The sequence below is a fragment of the Oryctolagus cuniculus genome, chromosome 9 (assembly GCF_051225735.1).
Source record: "Oryctolagus cuniculus isolate XC-2025 breed Fujian yellow rabbit chromosome 9, ASM5122573v1, whole genome shotgun sequence".
Taxonomy (NCBI): Eukaryota; Metazoa; Chordata; class Mammalia; order Lagomorpha; family Leporidae; genus Oryctolagus; species Oryctolagus cuniculus.
This window is the reverse complement of record NC_142875.1, coordinates 127,777,245-127,794,723: the sequence shown is the minus strand read 5'-3', so window position 1 is coordinate 127,794,723 and position 17,479 is coordinate 127,777,245. Positions and strand designations below refer to the sequence as shown.

At 51.3% G+C, this 17,479-nt stretch overlaps 1 protein-coding gene across 15 annotated transcripts in view; it reads left to right on the top strand.

Moving 5' to 3' along the window:
- CAPRIN2 (caprin family member 2) overlaps positions 1 to 14,238 on the top strand; it is a 47,322-nt gene extending 33,084 nt beyond the window's left edge. For 4 of the 15 annotated variants that reach the window (XM_008259437.5, XM_070049602.2, XM_089303941.1 and 1 more), the window contains exons 12-19: positions 558 to 613; positions 2,751 to 2,852; positions 4,011 to 4,148; positions 6,439 to 6,607; positions 8,017 to 8,202; positions 9,462 to 9,562; positions 10,219 to 10,282; positions 13,320 to 14,238. In XM_008259437.5, the coding sequence (XP_008257659.1) occupies positions 558 to 613; positions 2,751 to 2,852; positions 4,011 to 4,148; positions 6,439 to 6,607; positions 8,017 to 8,202; positions 9,462 to 9,562; positions 10,219 to 10,282; positions 13,320 to 13,888 (1,385 nt within the window). In that variant the 3' untranslated portion in view covers positions 13,889 to 14,238. The remainder of the gene's footprint in view (positions 1 to 557; positions 614 to 2,750; positions 2,853 to 4,010; positions 4,149 to 6,438; positions 6,608 to 8,016; positions 8,203 to 9,461; positions 9,563 to 10,218; positions 10,283 to 13,319) is intronic. The other 11 variants (XM_051850392.3, XM_008259442.5, XM_070049603.2 and 8 more) reach the window with 11 other exon arrangements.
- The last annotated feature ends 3,241 nt before the right edge of the window (positions 14,239 to 17,479 follow it).

Below are 17,479 nucleotides of genomic sequence, written 5' to 3'. Positions count from 1 at the left end.
TCTGTTTACCCTTAAAGTCTGTGTGCATCACAGATGGAGCTAGCATCGACTCTTCTGTAGTCTGCTGTCTTTAAAGGTCTGAGAGCACGTGTGGGTGGCTGTGAAACCTAGTCCCTCCCATTCAGTTTTCTTAAAAAATATTTATTTGAAAGAGTTACACAGAGAAGGAGAGGCAGAGAGAGAGAGAGAGAGAGAGAGAGAGGTCTTCCATCTGCTGGTTCACTCCCAGTTGGCCACTACAGCCGGAGCTGCGTCAATCCGAAGCAGGAGCTGCTTCCAGATCTCCCACGTGGGTGCAGGGCGCCAAGGACTTGGGCCATCTTCTGCTGCTTTCCCAGGCCATAGCAGAGAGCTGGACGGGGAAGTGGAGCAGCCAGGACTTGAACCGGCGCCCATATGGGATGCCAGCACTGCAGGTGGCGGCTTTACCTGCTATGCCGCAGTGTCAGCTCTCCCATTCACACTTGCATGACAATGTGTGGACTTGAGACTTCCCTGGGTGATGCGCAGTGACCCTCTCCAGCCTCAGTAACATTCTCCTAATTCCCTCTTTGCAGCATCTACAGAGCAGAATCTGTCCAGTCAGAGTGACTTTCTTCAAGAGCCATTGCAGGTAACATTTCCAAGTTAGTTTCTCACTTACTGTCCCTGGCTGTTTGTGGAAGAGCCGCTTGCTTTTGGCAAGAATGATGAGGGTGACTGATTGTGATGTCCCTAAGTTTCTGAAAGTATCTCTAGGGTCTAGCTCGTTCTAAAGTTAAGCACAACTGGTCCGAAAATGACTTTGTTTTTCTTCCAAAGATGGACTTACTCATTTGTAAAGGCAGAGTTTGGGAGAACTTCTATCCATGGCTGACCAGGCTGGGCCAGGCTGGAGCCTGGAGCCCTGTCTCGGTGTCTCACAAGGGTGCAGCAGACCAAGCAGTTGGGCTGTTTGCTGCCTCTTTCCCAGGTGCACAGGGAGGGAGCAGGAGCAGAAGTGGAACAGCTGGGTCCCTAACCGGCACTCCTATGGGATGCCGGCATCGCAGGCGGTAGCTTGGCCTGCTGTGCCCCAACACTGGTGCCCTATAGTGACTTCTGATGACATCTGTTGCAGTAGTTACTTCACTAGTCAGGGGCAAGCAAGCCCGAGGGATTCTGAGGACCTTGCCCGAGTGCTGTCGAGCCACGTGAGCCACTTGCTGTGTTAGAACAGTCAGGGTCCCGAGAAAGAAGCTTGCTTCGAGTGGCCTGTGGTTCAGCAGTCTCCTTCCCTGCTTAATAGTTGACGCCGTCAGGAACTGATTCTCCCAGGTTGCACTTAGCGGGGCCAAGCCGTCAGAGCAGTGAGGTTTCTGAATGTCGTGTTGCATTTCCCTCTGGGGTCTGCTCAAGGCTCACTAGTTTTCTGGTCTCTGAACTTGTCAAAAAACGTTGTCAGCTTCCCTCTGAAAACCGTGTGACAGTGTTCTCCACAGTGGCTGCCCTGACGGCGCGTTGGGTGTTTCCCACCGCTTGGTTCGACAGGTGCAGTCTTTCCCCTCCAAGAGCTTACCCGTGATGCCGCTTGTTCATGGTTGTTTGGACGTAGCTTGCTAAGATGAGGCTCAGTTTTCAGACTGTGTCTGCGGGCTGGGGTACCAGTGGGGTTTTACCCCGCGGTCCCCCACTCTACTCCTTACTTCAGTTAGCATCTGTTGCCCCAGTCTACACAAGGCTGTCCAGTGACCAGGGTTTTCAGAAGCCATAGATGCAGTTTGTTCCCTGGTGCAGAGGCTGTGGCATGGCTGTGTCAGAGAGTCTGCTGGTCACTTCAGTAAGAATGCGTCTTGCTAGGTATTAGCTGAGACCTACTGGAGCAGAATTGTTAGGGGTGTTACCTAAGCATGTGTGTGTTTAGGCATGACCGCCGAGTTGGCGTCTGAGTCTTCGCTCAGCAGCAGGGTGAGCTGGTCCCCAAGCAGCTCCAGTAGTCATCTCATTATTTTAGTTGGCGAGAAGAAAGGCCTAGTTCTACAGACACTTGAGTTTCTTAGAAATTCTAAACCCTTCCCCACTGCACTGCTTGAGCCTCAGAACCACCTGAAACGTGGGGCAGAGGACGCTGTTGGCTGCGTGTTTCTCAGTTTTTGCGGCTGCGTATGTGTTCTGGGCTTCCTTCCTAGAGCTCTGTGAGTGTCGCGCGGGTCACACTTGCTGCAGGCTCCGTCCCCGGGCGCTTCCTCCCGGTGCTTGGCTCCCCAGCTGCTCCGTCTTTGCCCTAGCATCGCGGAGCCCTGTTGGCATTCACTGGTGAGCTTTGGGCAGGGAAAGACTGCACCTGTTGACCCAACCAGTCAGAAACGCCTAACTTACTGTCACCTCACCTCCTGCTCCCTCCTTCTGTGCAGGTGCCCGTGCCTGGAGTGTGCACCCGACTTTCTAGGGCCAAGGGTCTCGAAAGGGAGGGTGTAGTTGGGGGCCGCCCAGTTGGGTGATGGGGCTGCCTGGGTTTGGAGCTCCCACCTTAGTTGTGCTGCTGGGTTTTAGTGTGATGGAGGTTGGGGCGGGGGGCAGTCACTTAACCTTTCTTTGGCTCTGCCTGCTGGTCAACCATTCAGGGATTTTATTGTTAGGATTAAATATGTGAATATGTGTAGCACGTGTAAAGTGCTTAGGTTGATAAAGAAAGTTAGGTGTCAAGAAACCCAGGGCCCAGAAAGCGCCAGGTGCAGGTGCCGGTGTGCACGGCGTGGCTGTGATGCTGTTCCCTGTCTTCCCATGTGCAGGCTGCTTCTCCAGGCACCCGCAGCACCAACGCTGGCTTGGTCACTGCCGACCAGGTGTCTTCGGGATCAGAAGCAGAGTTTATGACCTCAGAGACCCCTGAGGTAATACGAGTGATTCCTCTGGGTTCTTTGCTTCCTGTAGAGGTAGCAGAGGCGGCTTCTCTTGGGAGGGACCGGCGTGCTCGGGTCCACGATGTGCCCATCTCAGTCACCGAGGCGTTGCCCTCTGCTCCTTCCGGTCATGACACGAGCACTGCTGGCTTTCTTGTGGCTTTGCCATGAAGTGGATTTCACGCCGTATCTCGTGGGATAGATGTGCCAAGTCTGAACGCGAAAAAACAGGACTGCTTTGCGCAAGTCACTCATCTGGCCGCTGCCCGTTGAGTCGCTTTGTCGTGTTGGTGAGCGCTGACTGCTCATCAGAAAGCCTCTTCCAACACGGTGTTGGTGTATTCGGTTCTGAGTTTAGTCTCCGCTGTGTTGCAGCAGATGCTTCAGACAGAGGCAGTGACGGAACATGAATTTTTAGGGGTGGGGTCATTGGTTGAGCAACTTTGGGGTTTTACTTTGAGGGCTCACTACTGTGGAGGCATGTGCATTCCCTTGAGAGTAGAAGCAGACACAGCTAACAGGTCATGGGATGCTGATCTCAGGGTAGTTTTGGGTGCTCCCTGTAAGAGGAGGAAGTGATGGTTGTCAGGTAACTCAGCTCTGTGTGCTGCACACTCTGATTGGGGCGGTTTCTGGTGGCTTTTGGATTTATGATCTGGTAAGACTTGGCTCCCTCAGGTGAGGATGATTTAAATCAGGGCAGGGTCAGTTTTCTTCTCCGAGAAGCGGACCTGGAAACCGACGAGTACGCACTGAAAGCGGAGAAACTGGAGGTGTACCTAGGGAGCCTCCCCCAAGCCTCGTCCTGCCGTGTGCTTGGGGGCGGAGCCGGGTTCTCGGGCGGAGATGGCGTTTCAGGGTTGGAAAGGTTCGAGCTGCCCGTGTGGCCGAGCCCCTGGTCTGCTCGCCCGGCCGCGCCGCTCACTGGGAAGGCGCTTTCCCTTAGTCAGCAGGTTGTGCAAAGCAAATAGGGCCGTGCCGCCTCAGCAGTTGAGATTTGAAATGGTAAGCAAAAGCCATTCTTCTGCATTCCTGTGTCCAAATGCCATCCCAAAGAACTTGCTGACTTCCACCGGTTTGGGGTTTAGTGGGAGCTAACTGCTGGTGACGGGGCAGGTGATTGGCTGATGCTGCATTTGTCGTCCCCAGGCAGCTGTAACCGCCAGCAAGCGACCGTCTTCTCCCGCCGTGCCCATGGCCAAGGGCTCTGAGCAGGGCTTCCAGTCACCCCCAGCGAGTAGCAGTTCTGTGACCATTAACACAGCCCCTTTCCAAGCCCTGCAGACAGTGAGTATGAAGCGTGGTGCTGGCCGTGGCTCACTGCTGCCGGAGAACTGTTGGCTCTCTGCATCCATCGCTGGCATCACGGGCAGAGCCCGCCTTCGGTCTCAGGGTCACTGGGGGTGGTGGATTTGGCATTGGTCCCATGGGAATCAGTGTTCAGTGCACAGCCTCTCTGGTTCTCGAAGGGTGTTTGATGAGAGCCCGTTCCCTCCCAGCAAACCAGCAGGTTGGGGTGCGGGCCCGTATGCAGTCAGTGAGATGTGTGGGTCAGGAGCATGGTTGTGCAGCAACAGCTTCGTAGTGCTTGCTAACGTCACCCTGGGGACGACCCACAGCCCCCGGAACACGAGGTGCAGATGCACACTGAGGGGTTCTCTCATCGTTGGGACAGATGTGTGGCGTTTTTAGATATGCTATACTGATAAAGCTAGATGTGTATGCGTGTTCTCTAAGCACAGACACGTACAAAGTAGTTCTTCTGGGGGAAGAAACATCTCAGTGAGCCAACAGGTGCCTCTCCTGTTGGTGCCCAGTGTCCCGCAGTGGGGGGTGGGGCCAGTCACGCAGCCACGGCACGTGGCTGCCCACTGACCCCACGGCTCGTTCGCCTTCCCACGTGATGCTGGCCCTGATGGAACGTGTTAGTCGCCTTGTTCCATCGCTCCCTGTCTGGCGATCCTGCGCAGTGTTGCCACACTGGTTTTACCGACTTTTTGTGTAGCCTGATTAAAAGCAGGCAGAGGTCCCCGGCGGAATGAGATAGAGTCCTCAGCCAGACAGTGTTGCAGTCAGCTGTGAGCTGCCAGACTGGGCCCCTGGGCCAGCCGTCTGCATGCTTGTCACGGTTCCTTTTTGCTCATGCCTGCCTGTTTGACCGCCACCCAAGTCAAACTCGTCTTTGCTTTGGTAGGCAGGAGGTTGTGCAGCCAGGCCCTGTTCGCAGTCACTGGAGTTGTAGCCCTGGGAAATAGAAGAGACTTTGTACTCAGGACGCTGGATTTTCCTAGGGAGGTTGGCGATCTGGGGAGACGGGAGCTTGTCATGTGCTGGGCTGTGTGCAGTAAGGAGGACAGAGCAGAGTGAGGAGCTGGCTAATTGAAGTGCCAGGGTCTCACAGGTTGCAGCCTCCACATGGAGAAGTCCAGTGAATGGTGGACTGCTGTGTCTCCAGTTACTGGAGACAGACCCTCGTTCCCTACTCCGCTTCCCTGTTCTGAGCAGACACGAGTGTGAAGGCATGATAGTGGGGGGTTAGCTTTTACTCTTGGGTGTCAATTCTGCCAGCACCCAGATAGGAGGACTCTTAAAAGTTCATGAAGAATCCATGTCACAAAAACATGCATACATTTCTAGTTTTTTTTTTTTTTTTTTTGCACCAAAATCAGTTTATCTTTTAATTTCCCTTGTATACAAACTTCGAAAGTATCCTCACAAAGGTTGGGGTTTTTCTCTGCGGTATATTGTACCTAATACAGGGTCTGCCGCTTTGTGCACTTGGGGGCACTGAGTGTATTCACGGTGTTGTGCCGCCATTACCACTGTCTTTGTCATGATCCCAAGCGGAAACTACCCACTCAACCGTCATCACTTCCATTTCCCACTTGCCTCAGCCTCTGGTGGCCTCTGTACTACCTGGTGGCCGTGAACTTGTGTGTTCTAAGTACCTGATCTAAGTAAAACCACGCATCGTCTGGCTTATTTCACCTAGCATGGAGTTTACAGGTGTGCGGCAGGATTTTGTTTCTTATGGCGGGATAAAATTCCACTTCATTTATGCCCCTTACTCTTTCTGTCCATCTGGTGACGGATACGTGGGTTGTTTGTACCTTTGAGTGTGCTGAGTGATGATGCTATGAACCTTGGTGTACTAAGTTCTGTGTGAGTCCCTGCTTTCCGTTCTCGGGGTATTTCCCCAGAAGTGGGGTTGCTGGGTCATAGGGTGACGCTTCTGGGCGTGGTCAGGAGCCACCATGTCTTCCCCCGGGATCGCACCCCTGGCAGTGTCAGGCAGTTCCAGTTTTTCCACATCTCGCCACCACTCATTTTCTGTCTCTTGGATGACAGCCATCCTAATGGGTAGGAAGAGGTATCTTAATGCGGTTTTGATTGACATTCCCCTAATGGCTAATCCTACTGAGAGGGTTTTCCTGTGCTTACTTGCCATGTGTCGTCTGTCCAGGTCCTTGGCCCATGCTAAAGGCTTGTTTGAATGTTGGAGAGTTGAAGGGGATGCCACCTTCAAGCTTAACGCGTGAGTCTTGACAAGTGACTGAGTGCACCCTTGTCTTTTAAGGTATTTAATGTTAACGCACCTCTGCCTCCACGGAAAGAACAAGAAATGAAAGAATCCGCTTACTCAGCGGGCTACAATCAGAGTTTCACGACAGCGAGCACACAGACGCCACCCCAGTGCCAGCTGCCAGCCATACACGTGGAACAAACTGTCCTTTCTCAAGAGACTGGTAAGACGTGTGCCCGGGGCAGCCACAGCTGGAGGGGCGAGCACGTGTCACGTCTCCATGTGTTCCTCGAGCACTGCCTCTGTGGTTAGGTTCACCTGGGCGTTTACTTGTTGCACTGGCAGTTCTGAGGTGCTGGACCTAATCTGCAGACTGGTTGCTCTGATCGCCCTAGACGGTGACTGAGGTTGAAGCACTGTCCTGCTTCTGTGCAGATTTTGAGACCATTCTGTTAGTGCTTTTACAAAGTGCAGAAGAATGATTATCTGGCCTTTGTTTTTTTCCCTGTTCTAAATATTTATTTAAAAGGCAGAGGTAAACAGTCTCTTGTGTCCCCTGGTTGATTGCCTGAATGCCGCTGCAGCCAGAGCTGGGCCAGGCGGAAGCCAGGAGCACACGCTCCCTCTCTGTCTCCCCGTGGGTGGCAGGGGCCCTCCTGCCTGAGCCTCCTGCTGCATGCTGGGATGCGTGGTAGCGGGAAGCCGGAAGTGGAAGTTGAGCCAGGACTGGAATCCAGGCTCTGGTATGGGCTGCAGGAGTCCCGAGCTACAGTTAAATGATGCACCGTCCTGCCCGTCTTCCCTCGTAGTTGACACAGAGCTGTGAGTGTGAAGGTATAACTTGATGTGCTTACAGAACTGTTCGCCCAGGGATAGGAGACCGCTATGATCTTTCATGCTGTTCTCAATCATGAAAAAAACTAGAGCTTTGTGCGACTTCTTAGTGAATTCACCGAGTGTTCAGAGTCCTGAGTTAAGCAGCTGAGTCCATGTGGATCCCTGGCGGCCACAGGTGGTGTCACTGCATTCTCTCCTGATGGCTGGGCTGCGTGATTTGCATAAAGGAGGTTTTCATCATGTCTTCCCAGTTACGGGTTCTGATTAAAATTCTTTACCTTACATTTCCTGATCTGGAGTATTTGCCCTACTCTTTAAAAAAAATTACAAAATATATATAACACAAAAATAACCCTTTTTACAGTTCGGTGGCATTAACTGCATCCAAAGTGTGCAGTCATCAGCACCTTCCCTGTTCTGCACTAACTCCACCCTCTGCTCTCCTCCAGCCCTTGGCAACAGCCGTTCTCTCGGAGTGTGAACTTGACACCCCTTGGTACTCACACACGTGGTATCCACAACGTGGTCCCTGTGCGGTTGGCTTATTTCACGTGACATGATGTCTTGACAGTGCGACCCGTGCTGTGGCATGTGCCAGAATAGCTTCCTTTTGAAGGCCAAATGATGCTCACTTGATATGTTCTGTGTGTGCATGTACACACACACACACCTCTGGGTTTTTTTTGTAAAGGGAGCCAGTGTCTGAGGGTTCGGATATATCTCGACTTTTAAATCTCAGGAGCACTGGCCCTTTGTTGCCATTTAACTCTCGGACTCTTGAACTATTTCCTTAAGCAGCCAGTCATCCTCCTGATGGAGCTGTTCAAGTAAGCAATGGTAGCCTTGCCTTTTACCCAGCACAGACGAGCGTGTTCCCCAGACCTGCGCAGCCGTTCGTCGGGAGCCGGGGCTCTGTGCGAGGGTGCGCCCGTGGGGGCAGGCTGCTGGCCAACTCCTACCGCTCCCCTGGAGGCTACAAAGGTAGGCTCTGGGCCAGCCCCAGTTACACCTGCTCTGTTACTGCCTTACCTTGTTCTCTTTTGTCATTGCCAGTGGTAATGTGGTAGAGAATTCTTTATTTGTAAGTAATAAAGTCGTTTTAATACGCCTGTCCTCTCTTTCCTAGGAACTGCCTTTCTGTAGGAAAGCGCATAGGTTCTGTGACTGGCTGAAGGTGAAAGGTTGACTGAGCTTTAAAGATTTATTTATTGATTTGCAAGGCAGAGTGGTAGGGGGAGAGGGAGGCAGAGAGATCTTCCGTTTGCTGGTTCTCTCCCCAAATGCCCACAGTAGCCAGGGCTGGGTCACACTGAAGCTGGGAGCTGGCAGCTCCATCCTGGTCTCCCACGTGGGTAGCAGGGGTTCAAGGGCTTGAGCCATCTGATGCTTTCCCAGGTGTATTGTCAGGAAGCAGACTTTGAAGTGGAGCAGCTGGGACTTGAACAGGTGTGTTGATAGGGGTTACTGATGTCAGGGCTTAATCCACTCTGCTGTAATGCTGGCCTGTTGTTGGTTTTTGTTTTAAAATTTAGTTCTGTGAAAGAGTGATAGGGACAGAGAAGAGAGAGAGAGATCGGCCATCTGCTGGTTCACGCCCCAACAGTCAGGGCTGGGTCAGGCCAGGCCAAAGATGGGATCTGGAAAGTCCACGTGGGTGGAAGAAACTCGAGTGCCTGGGCCGTCATCTGCTGCCTGCCCAGCGCGTTAGCGGGAAGCTGGAGTGGTTGGGACTTGAAGTGGCACTGCGGGGCGGGCTACAGTGTCCCAGGCAGAAGCACAGCCCACTGCACCGCAGCGGCCTGCTTCCATCTTGCTTGGGATGGCATGAATTTATCCTCGTGTTTGAGTAACTGCTTTTTTTATTTAGTTAATTGAGTTTGGTAAAACTAGTTGTTACTGATCATATTATATCACAGATAAGAGCATGGAGTCGAGACTGTAGTGATATCTCTTAGGTTTTAGTTACGGTTGTTCAGTGTTTCACGGGCCTTAAGCAGCTACTTACAGCACCACATTCAGCCCCTTCCTGCGTTTCTTCAGTTGCAGATTTCTAACCTCAGCTTACTCAGAGTCAGCGATGTTTTATAGATGTGTGTTTCTCTGTGGAAGCGATGTCAGTAGTCTTCTCCTGCGGAAGGCCTGGCTGCTGATGGCCTTACAGGATCAGTGGAATTTTTAAGGCAGTACAGAGTTAGTTTTCACCATGGCTGAGTTTAACTTGCTGTGTTTTTATTCATTAGGCTTTGATGCTTACAGAGGACCCCCTTCAATTTCCAATGGGAATTACAGCCAGTTGCAGTTCCAGGGGCGAGATTATCCTGGAACTCCTTATTCCCAAAGGGTAAGAGTCTCTGCCCCACGTGGGGAGTGTGGCAGGTGGTGCTGCCAGGCTGTGATTAAACCATGGCGGAGTCTTGGAACTGCTTGTAAGTCCTGGGGAGGGTTGAATTGGACGTTCTTATCACCCAGAGGAGGGTACGTGGCTGCCAGTCACGCGAAGCTTCAGTGGTGTGAGGTGCTACGAATTTTTGAGTAAGATTTATTTATTTATTTGAAAGGCAGAGTTAGATCTGGGTGTGGGGAGAGAGAGAGACAGAGACACACCTTCCATTCACTGGCTCACCCCTCAAATGGCCACAATGGCCGGAGCTGGACTGATCTGCAGCCAGCAGCTTCTTCCGGGTCTCCCCCATGAGTGCAGGTGGCGGCTTCACCGGCTGTGCCACAGTGCCGGCCCTGGCACTGTGCCTTTCACGGAGTTCTCCGAGTGCTTCGTTGGTTTACAAGTGTGAACATAGCTAGTTGGGCAGGTTAGTTACCAGGAGAAGCCAACATGGCCGTTCCTGCCCCTGGCTGATGGGTTTCCCAGGTGTGTGGCTGCTGGGGGAGGCAGGATGGAGCACTAGGAGGAGCTGGATAATCTTAGACTGACCAGTCGGTAATCCTGGGCACTCACTAATTGCAGTCCTAGAAGGGGATGTCCTGTGTTGCTTTCAGGATAATTTCCAGCAGTGTTACAAGCGAGGAGGAGCTTCTGGCGGTCCTCGGACAAACTCGCGAGGTAAGGGCCGGTGACCAGTGCTCTGCTTGCCCTGGACGCCTGCCGAGCGCCCTCCACAGGCCGCGCACTTTCAGCCTTTGTCTTGGTGTTCCGCTTGCTTGTTAGGGGAGGTGTGACATGACTAGAGGAGCTATGGATCCCGTGGTCAGCTTACTTAGAGGTGTATGTTACCTAAATTAATTGAACACCAGAGCATAATTTAATCTTAGATACATACTCCTGATGCTGACTGCACAGTTTTGTGTGTTTCAGGCTGATAGTTTATTTTTAAATAAGAAGTACTTACAGTTTCTTGTCATTACTCTGATAAATTTGAATAATCAACAGTTCAGACACACTGACTCAAAAAGCAGTATATGTAGAACACTTTTTTTAAAAGTGTTTATTTGAAAGCCAGAGTTACTGAGAGGCAGAGGACGAGAGAGAGACAGAGAGATCTTCCATCCACTGGTTCACTCCCCATATGGCTGCAACAGCTGGAGCTGCGCCGATCCTAAGTCAGGAGCCAGGAGCTTCTTCTGGGTTCCACTTGGGTGGGGTGCGGGAGCCCAAGCATTTGGGCCATCTTCCACTGCTTTCCCGGGCCATAGCAGAGAGCTGGATTGGAAGTGCAGCAGCCAGGAATCAAACCAGCACCCACATGGGATGCCGGCACTGTAGGTGGCGGTTTTACCCACTGTGCCACAGTGCCAGCCCCAGCACTTCTTTTTAATTTTTTTATTTTTTGACAGGAAGAGTGGACAGTGAGAGAGACAGAGAGAAAGGTCTTCCTTTGCCGTTGGATCACCGCGCTGATCCGATGGCAGGAGCCAGGTACTTCTCCTGGTCTCCCATGGGGTGCAGGGCCCAAGCACTTGGGCCATCCTCCACTGCACTCCCTGGCCACAGCAGAGAGCTGGCCTGGAAGAGGGGCAACCGGGACAGAATCCGGCGCCCCAACCGGGACTAGAACCCGCCAGTGTGCCGGCGCTGCAAGGCGGAGGATTAGCCTAGTGAGCCGCAGTGCCGGCCCCCAGCACTTCTTAAAGTGTGAGGAGGCAAGACTGAGCAGACCTGAGAAGATCAGTAATTACTGCAGGGGCCAGTGTCGCAGCACAGTGGCTAAGCCTCCGCTTGGAACACTGGCACCCCGAGTCAGAGCAGTGCTGTCAGTCCCAGCTGCTTCACTTCCTGTTGGGCTTCCTGCGAGTGCGCCTGGGATGGCAGTGCAGAGTGACACAAGGGCTGGGGCCCTGCACCACGTGGGAGACCAGGATGGAGTTCACGGCTTCTGGTTTCCGCGTGGCCCAGAGCTGGCTGTTGTGGCCCTTTGGGGACTGAACCAGTGGATGAAAGATTGATAATCTCTCCCTGCCCGCCATACCTCCCCCCTCTCTGCTTTTCACAAAGAAATCGATAAACTTAAAAAAAATGCTGAAGATAATTATTTTATAAGAAAATGTAGTAGTCATTATGTGTTTGCATTATTTCTGGCTAGTGTTTTTATACTGCACATAGATGATGTCACAATAACTTGGAATTGAAAAGCAGGCTTTCATCATGCAATTAAAACCAGCCCACAGTGTCTGAATGGCTCGAGGCCAGTGGTCCTGAAAGCTGGCTTCTGTTATTAAGCTCAGTTTTCCTGAGTTCTTCTACATGAGCCGATCCAGAAAAATTGTTGGTTTGCTGACTTGAGAGAGAAGGAGAGACAGATCTCCCATCCCCTGGGTCACACCCTGAATGCTTGCTGTGCCAGGAGCCAGGAACTCAGTGTATGTGTCCCTTGTAGGAGGCGGGGACCCAAGTTTTTTTTTTTTTTGACAGTTGCACAGTGAGAGAGAGACGGAGAGAAAGGTCTTCCTTCCATTGGTTCACCCCCAAATGGCCGCTACTGCCAGCGCACTGTGCTGATCCGAAGCCAGGAGCCAGGTGCTTCTCCTGGTCTCCCATGCAGGTGCAGGGCCCAAGGACTTGGGCCATCCTCCACTGCCTGCCCAGGCCATAGCAGAGAGCTGGACTGGAAGAGGGGCAACCGGGACAGAATTAGCACCCCAACCGGGACTAGAACCTGGGGTGCCGGCGCTGCAGGCAGAGGATTAGCCTATTGAGCCGTGGCGCCAGCTATGGACCCAAGTTGTTGTTGTTCTTTTTACATGCAGAGTGGACAGTGAGAGAGAGAGAGACAGAGAGAAAGGTCTTCCTTTGCCGTTGGTTCACCCTCCAATGGCCGCCACGGCCGGCGCAGCACGCTGATCTGATGGCAGGAGCCAGGTACTTATCCTGGTCTCCCATGGGGTGCAGGGCCCAAGCACTTGGGCCATCCTCCACTGCACTCCCGGGCCACAGCAGAGAGTTGGCCTGGAAGAGGGGCAACCGGGACAGAATCCAGCGCCTGGACTGGGACTAGAACCCGGTGTGCCGGCGCCGCAAGGTGGAGGATTAGCCTAGTGAGCCGCGGCGCCGGCCTGGACCCAAGTTCTTGAGCCATCCCCTGCTGCGTGTCAGGGTGCACGGTAGCAGGAAGCTGGAATTGCGAGTGGAGCCGGGTCTCCAGTGCAGGCACTTCTGTAAGGGACGTGGGTGTCGGTGTTGTCCAGACACCTGCCCTACAGCAGCCACTTGGAGTGGAAGATGCATCGCTGAGAAGTGAACTCAGTGAGGAAGGAGTAGAAAGCATGCAAGCCTGTCCTTTAGTTTTGCTGCCTCTAACCAGCTTTGCTGAGTTACCCAGTGTGTGTTAACGCTGGCCTTAGCACACTGGCTCAGGTGCAGGCGGGGGCGGTGCCTTGTGCCTCAGGTAAGAATACAGACGGCCTCTGGAAGTCACCCAGTGTTCCTTACCCTCTAGATCTCCCTGGCTGTAGAGTAGGAGTGTGAAAGCCCAGCACCAGAAATTCCCAGCAAAGTGCAGTCTAGTGGTATTTCACTGCTTCTGCTTTGGAATGGACTATAAAAATGTGTCTCGAATCTGTGTTTCAGTAGCCGACTCATATTACATGTTGTGTTCAAAGCTAACTGTTTCCTTATGAGAAACTCACTGTTGCTAATAAAACAGCAGGGTGGAGTGATTCTTCTCAGGTCAGCAGCCCGGAGCGGGACAACGAGACCTTCAACAGTGGCGACTCCGGCCAAGGAGACTCCCGTAGCATGACCCCCGTGGACGTGCCCGTGACCAATCCGGCGGCCACCATACTGCCAGTCCACGTCTACCCCCTGCCTCAGCAGATGCGCGTGGCCTTCTCGGCGGCCAGAACCTCCAACCTGGCCCCTGGGACGCTGGACCAGCCGATCGTGTTTGATCTGCTCCTCAACAACCTGGGGGAGACGTTCGACCTGCAGCTCGGTCGGTTCAACTGCCCGGTGAACGGCACGTACGTGTTCATCTTCCACATGCTGAAGCTGGCGGTGAACGTGCCGCTGTACGTCAACCTCATGAAGAACGAGGAGGTCCTGGTGTCGGCCTACGCCAACGACGGTGCTCCCGACCACGAGACCGCCAGCAACCACGCCATCCTGCAGCTCTTCCAGGGAGACCAGATCTGGCTGCGGTTGCACAGGGGAGCCATCTACGGCAGCAGTTGGAAGTATTCCACGTTTTCCGGCTATCTGCTCTATCAGGATTGAAAGTATGGCGTCGGCAGTGAGAGGATGGTGTTCGCATGAGTGGGCTGAAGGGAGGAGTAGTCCCTGTCCTTGGCACTGGTTGGTGTAGGAAAATGTCTTCTTTCCCAGAGGAAGGAGGAGAGCCTTATTTTTTGTTTGCCTCCCCAAGGTGAAAAATTTCAGGCCGAATGACAATTAGCACTAATCTGGCACTTTATAAATTGTGATGTAGCCTCGCTAGTCAAGCTGTGAATGTATAATTGTTTGCACTTAATCCTTAACTGTATTAACGTTCAGCTTACTAAACTGACTGCCTCCAGTACAGGCGGGTTACAATGCCTTGTTGTGCCTCAATAAAAAGGTTACCTGCACCCGCCGTGGTCCTGTTCATTGAACATTGCGTTGAGAGGTGACATAGCCAATTTTTAAAGTTCCTGCTACTGTTTTAAAATAAGACTTCTATAAAGCTGTTTTTCCCCTGGGTTATTACCACACATACTAAACATCTCGTTCAGTAAAAAAGATTTGATTTCTCCTGTGGACTCAGTCCTGCAGTCTCCTTGAAGCCATTCTGTCTCTCAGTTGGGCATCTTTGGGTACCTGTTGCCACGACACAAGGTATGGTAGGACGCACACAGGTGATTTTCTGGCCCACTCTCGGTGAGACGTGGCCTTCACAGTGAATGCTTCGTTTGAATAGGCAGAAAGCACAGGCTCTGTGGTCAGGGTTGTGTTTTGAGTCCCGACTCTGCCGCTTGGTAACTGATCTTCGGCAAATCATTTTACCTGTGAGGCTGACATCGCCCCCGCCCCCCATACCTTCTCTGTTAGGGAGTCTTGAGAAAGTTCACAGCAAGCGTGTGTTCCGTGTTAGAAGAGAACTGCCTGGATTTCAGTTTGCGTGTGTGTTCACAGTAAATGGGTGTTGCACTCGCGTTTTCCCATGAGCCTGTGGAAGGACCCTCCTGTGGTGCTCTCTCCAGAGGGGACGTAGGGGCCACTGTTGGCAGAACCTCCTCGGTTCTGGTAGGTGCTTTCTGGGTTAGGGATGCTCGCTTTCCACCTAAATAAACTAGTTCATGGCTTTAGCATCCAGTGTTCTGTGGGTGTGATGAAAAGATTTGGGGTTGAGGGGCGGTGCTGTGGTGCAGTGGGTTAAACTGCAGCCTGCTACACAGGCATCCCATCTGGGCTCTGGTTTGAGCCCCACTGCTCCAGTTCCCATCCAGCCCCCCTGCTAATGCACCTGGGAAAGCAGTGGAAGATGGCCCAAGTATTTGGGCTCCTGCCACCCACATGGGAGACCCAGGTGAAGCTCCAGACTCATTCACTGTCACTCACTACCACCCCCAATAACTCTGCCTTTCAAATAGATCTTTAAAAAAAAAAAATAGGGAACCCAGAAGTTGAACAGTTGGAGATCAAGTTCATCATGTTGCTGTGACCGTTACATTTTCTACCAGTTGTCTTTGGCTTAATCCCCCCCTCCCCCACGTAATCATTTAAAGTATTGTAGACAACTTTTTTTTTTTTTATGACAAGTGTCAAACAAGAGCTTAATTAACTAGGGGGCCCACTGATGCTACCAGTCATATTGTAGGAGTCTATTTAAATTCTCTTTTACCAGGTTTAAAGATTTTGTGTTGTACATTATTCTCAGACTTGGGAGGATGAATGGACAAGATCTTTCACTGTGATGTGAGATTGCTTTTTGAAGATAGTTCTGGAAAGTCATAGTGAAGCTCGCGTAGCTTCAGACAAGGGACCATGAACAGATTTCACTTCTGTGTGCGGGAGGTGGAGTGGGGAGTAGATACGCGAGGCCCACTTGCAGAGCTTGTGGGAAGAACGCGAGTTTCACTGGGCAGATCTTGTAGGTGCGACTGAAGTGGAAAGGCTATGTGTGTCATTCTTTCTGCGTGTGATTGTAGACACGTGGTTCTTCTGTGGGAGGAGGAGTTGGAGGGGAGCTACAGCGACGCTGATTCCCGGGTGTCCCCTGAGTTCTGGGCTGCCACCCTCAGTCTTTGAGTGTTTGACTCCCGTCGGCTCTGATGGGGTGAGCAGCGCGAGTGCAGAGCACGTGTGACTCACTCTGGTCCCCGGACCCCGTGGTCTCTCAGCCGTGCTGCTCGTTTAACTTACGCAGCTCCATGACAGCTGTATTTTTTAATCCTTTCACATTACGTATGTGATGTTTCTACCATTATTTCCTATTTGCAAAGATAAATTTAAAATCTTTGCTTTAATGACATGATGTTCTTTTATGATCCCGGGATAACTACCAGATGAAGTTTTATGTGTTTTATGTTGAAATAATTGTGTGCATACAGACTTTTCCTTTTTTAAACTTTTATTAAATAAATATAAATTTCCAAAGTACAGCTTTTGGATTATAGCAACTTTTTCCCCTCATAACCACCCTCCCACCCGCCGCCATCCCATCTCCCACTCCCTCGCCCATCCCATTCTTCATCAAGATTCATTTCCAGTTATCTTTATATACAGAAGATCAATCAAGTATATACTAAGTAAAGATTTCAACAGTTTGCACCCACACAGAAACACAAAGTATAAAGTACTGTTTCAGTACTAGTTATGCCATTAATACATAGTACAGCACATTAAGGACAGAGATCCTACATGGGGAGTAGGTGCATAGTGACTCCCTGTTGTTGATTTAACAATTGACACTCTTATTTATGGTGTCAGTAATCACCCGAGGCCCTTGTCATGAGCTGCCAAGGCTATGGAAACCTCTTGAATTCGCCAACTCTGATCATATTTAGACAAGGCCATGGTCAAAGTGGAAGTTCTCTCCTCCCTTCAGAGAAAGGTACCTCCTTCTTTGATGGCCCATTCTATCTGCTGGGACACACAGAGATCTTTCATTTAGGCTTTTTTTTTTTTTTTTTTCCACAGTGTCTTGGCTTTCCATGCCTAAAATATTCTCGTGGGCTCTTCAGCCAGATCTGAATGCCTTAAAGACTGATTCTGAGGCCAGAGTGTTGTTTAGGACATCTGCCATTCTATGAGTTTGCTGTGTATTCCACTTCCTATGTTGGATTGTTCTCTCTTTTTTAATTGAATCAGTTAGTATTAGCAGACGCTAGTCTTGTTTATGTGTTCCCTTTGACTCTTAATTGTATCATTATGATCAATTATGAACTGAAACTGATCACTTGGACTAGTGAGATGGCATTGGTACATGCCACCTTGATGGGATTGAATTGGAATCCCCAGGCACGTTTCTGATTCTACCATTCGGGGCAAGTCCAATTGAGCATGTCCCAAACTGTACATCTCCTCCCTCTTATGTTCACTCTTACATTTAACAGGGATCACTTTTTGGTTAAATTTAAACACCTAAGAATAATTGTGTGTTAAAGAGTTCAACCAATGGTATTAAGTAGAACAAAAAATACTAAAAGGAATAAAATAGTAAGTTGTTCCTCGACAGGACAAGGGCTGATCAAGTCCTAGTTGCTCCTAGTGTCTGTTTCACTTCAACAGGTTTCCTTTTAGGTGCTCCAGACTTTTCCCATATGACTCCTCCTCTGCCCTCCCTCCAAATACTTTAAATGATTTTGGCTTAAAAAACTCAGTTTATGT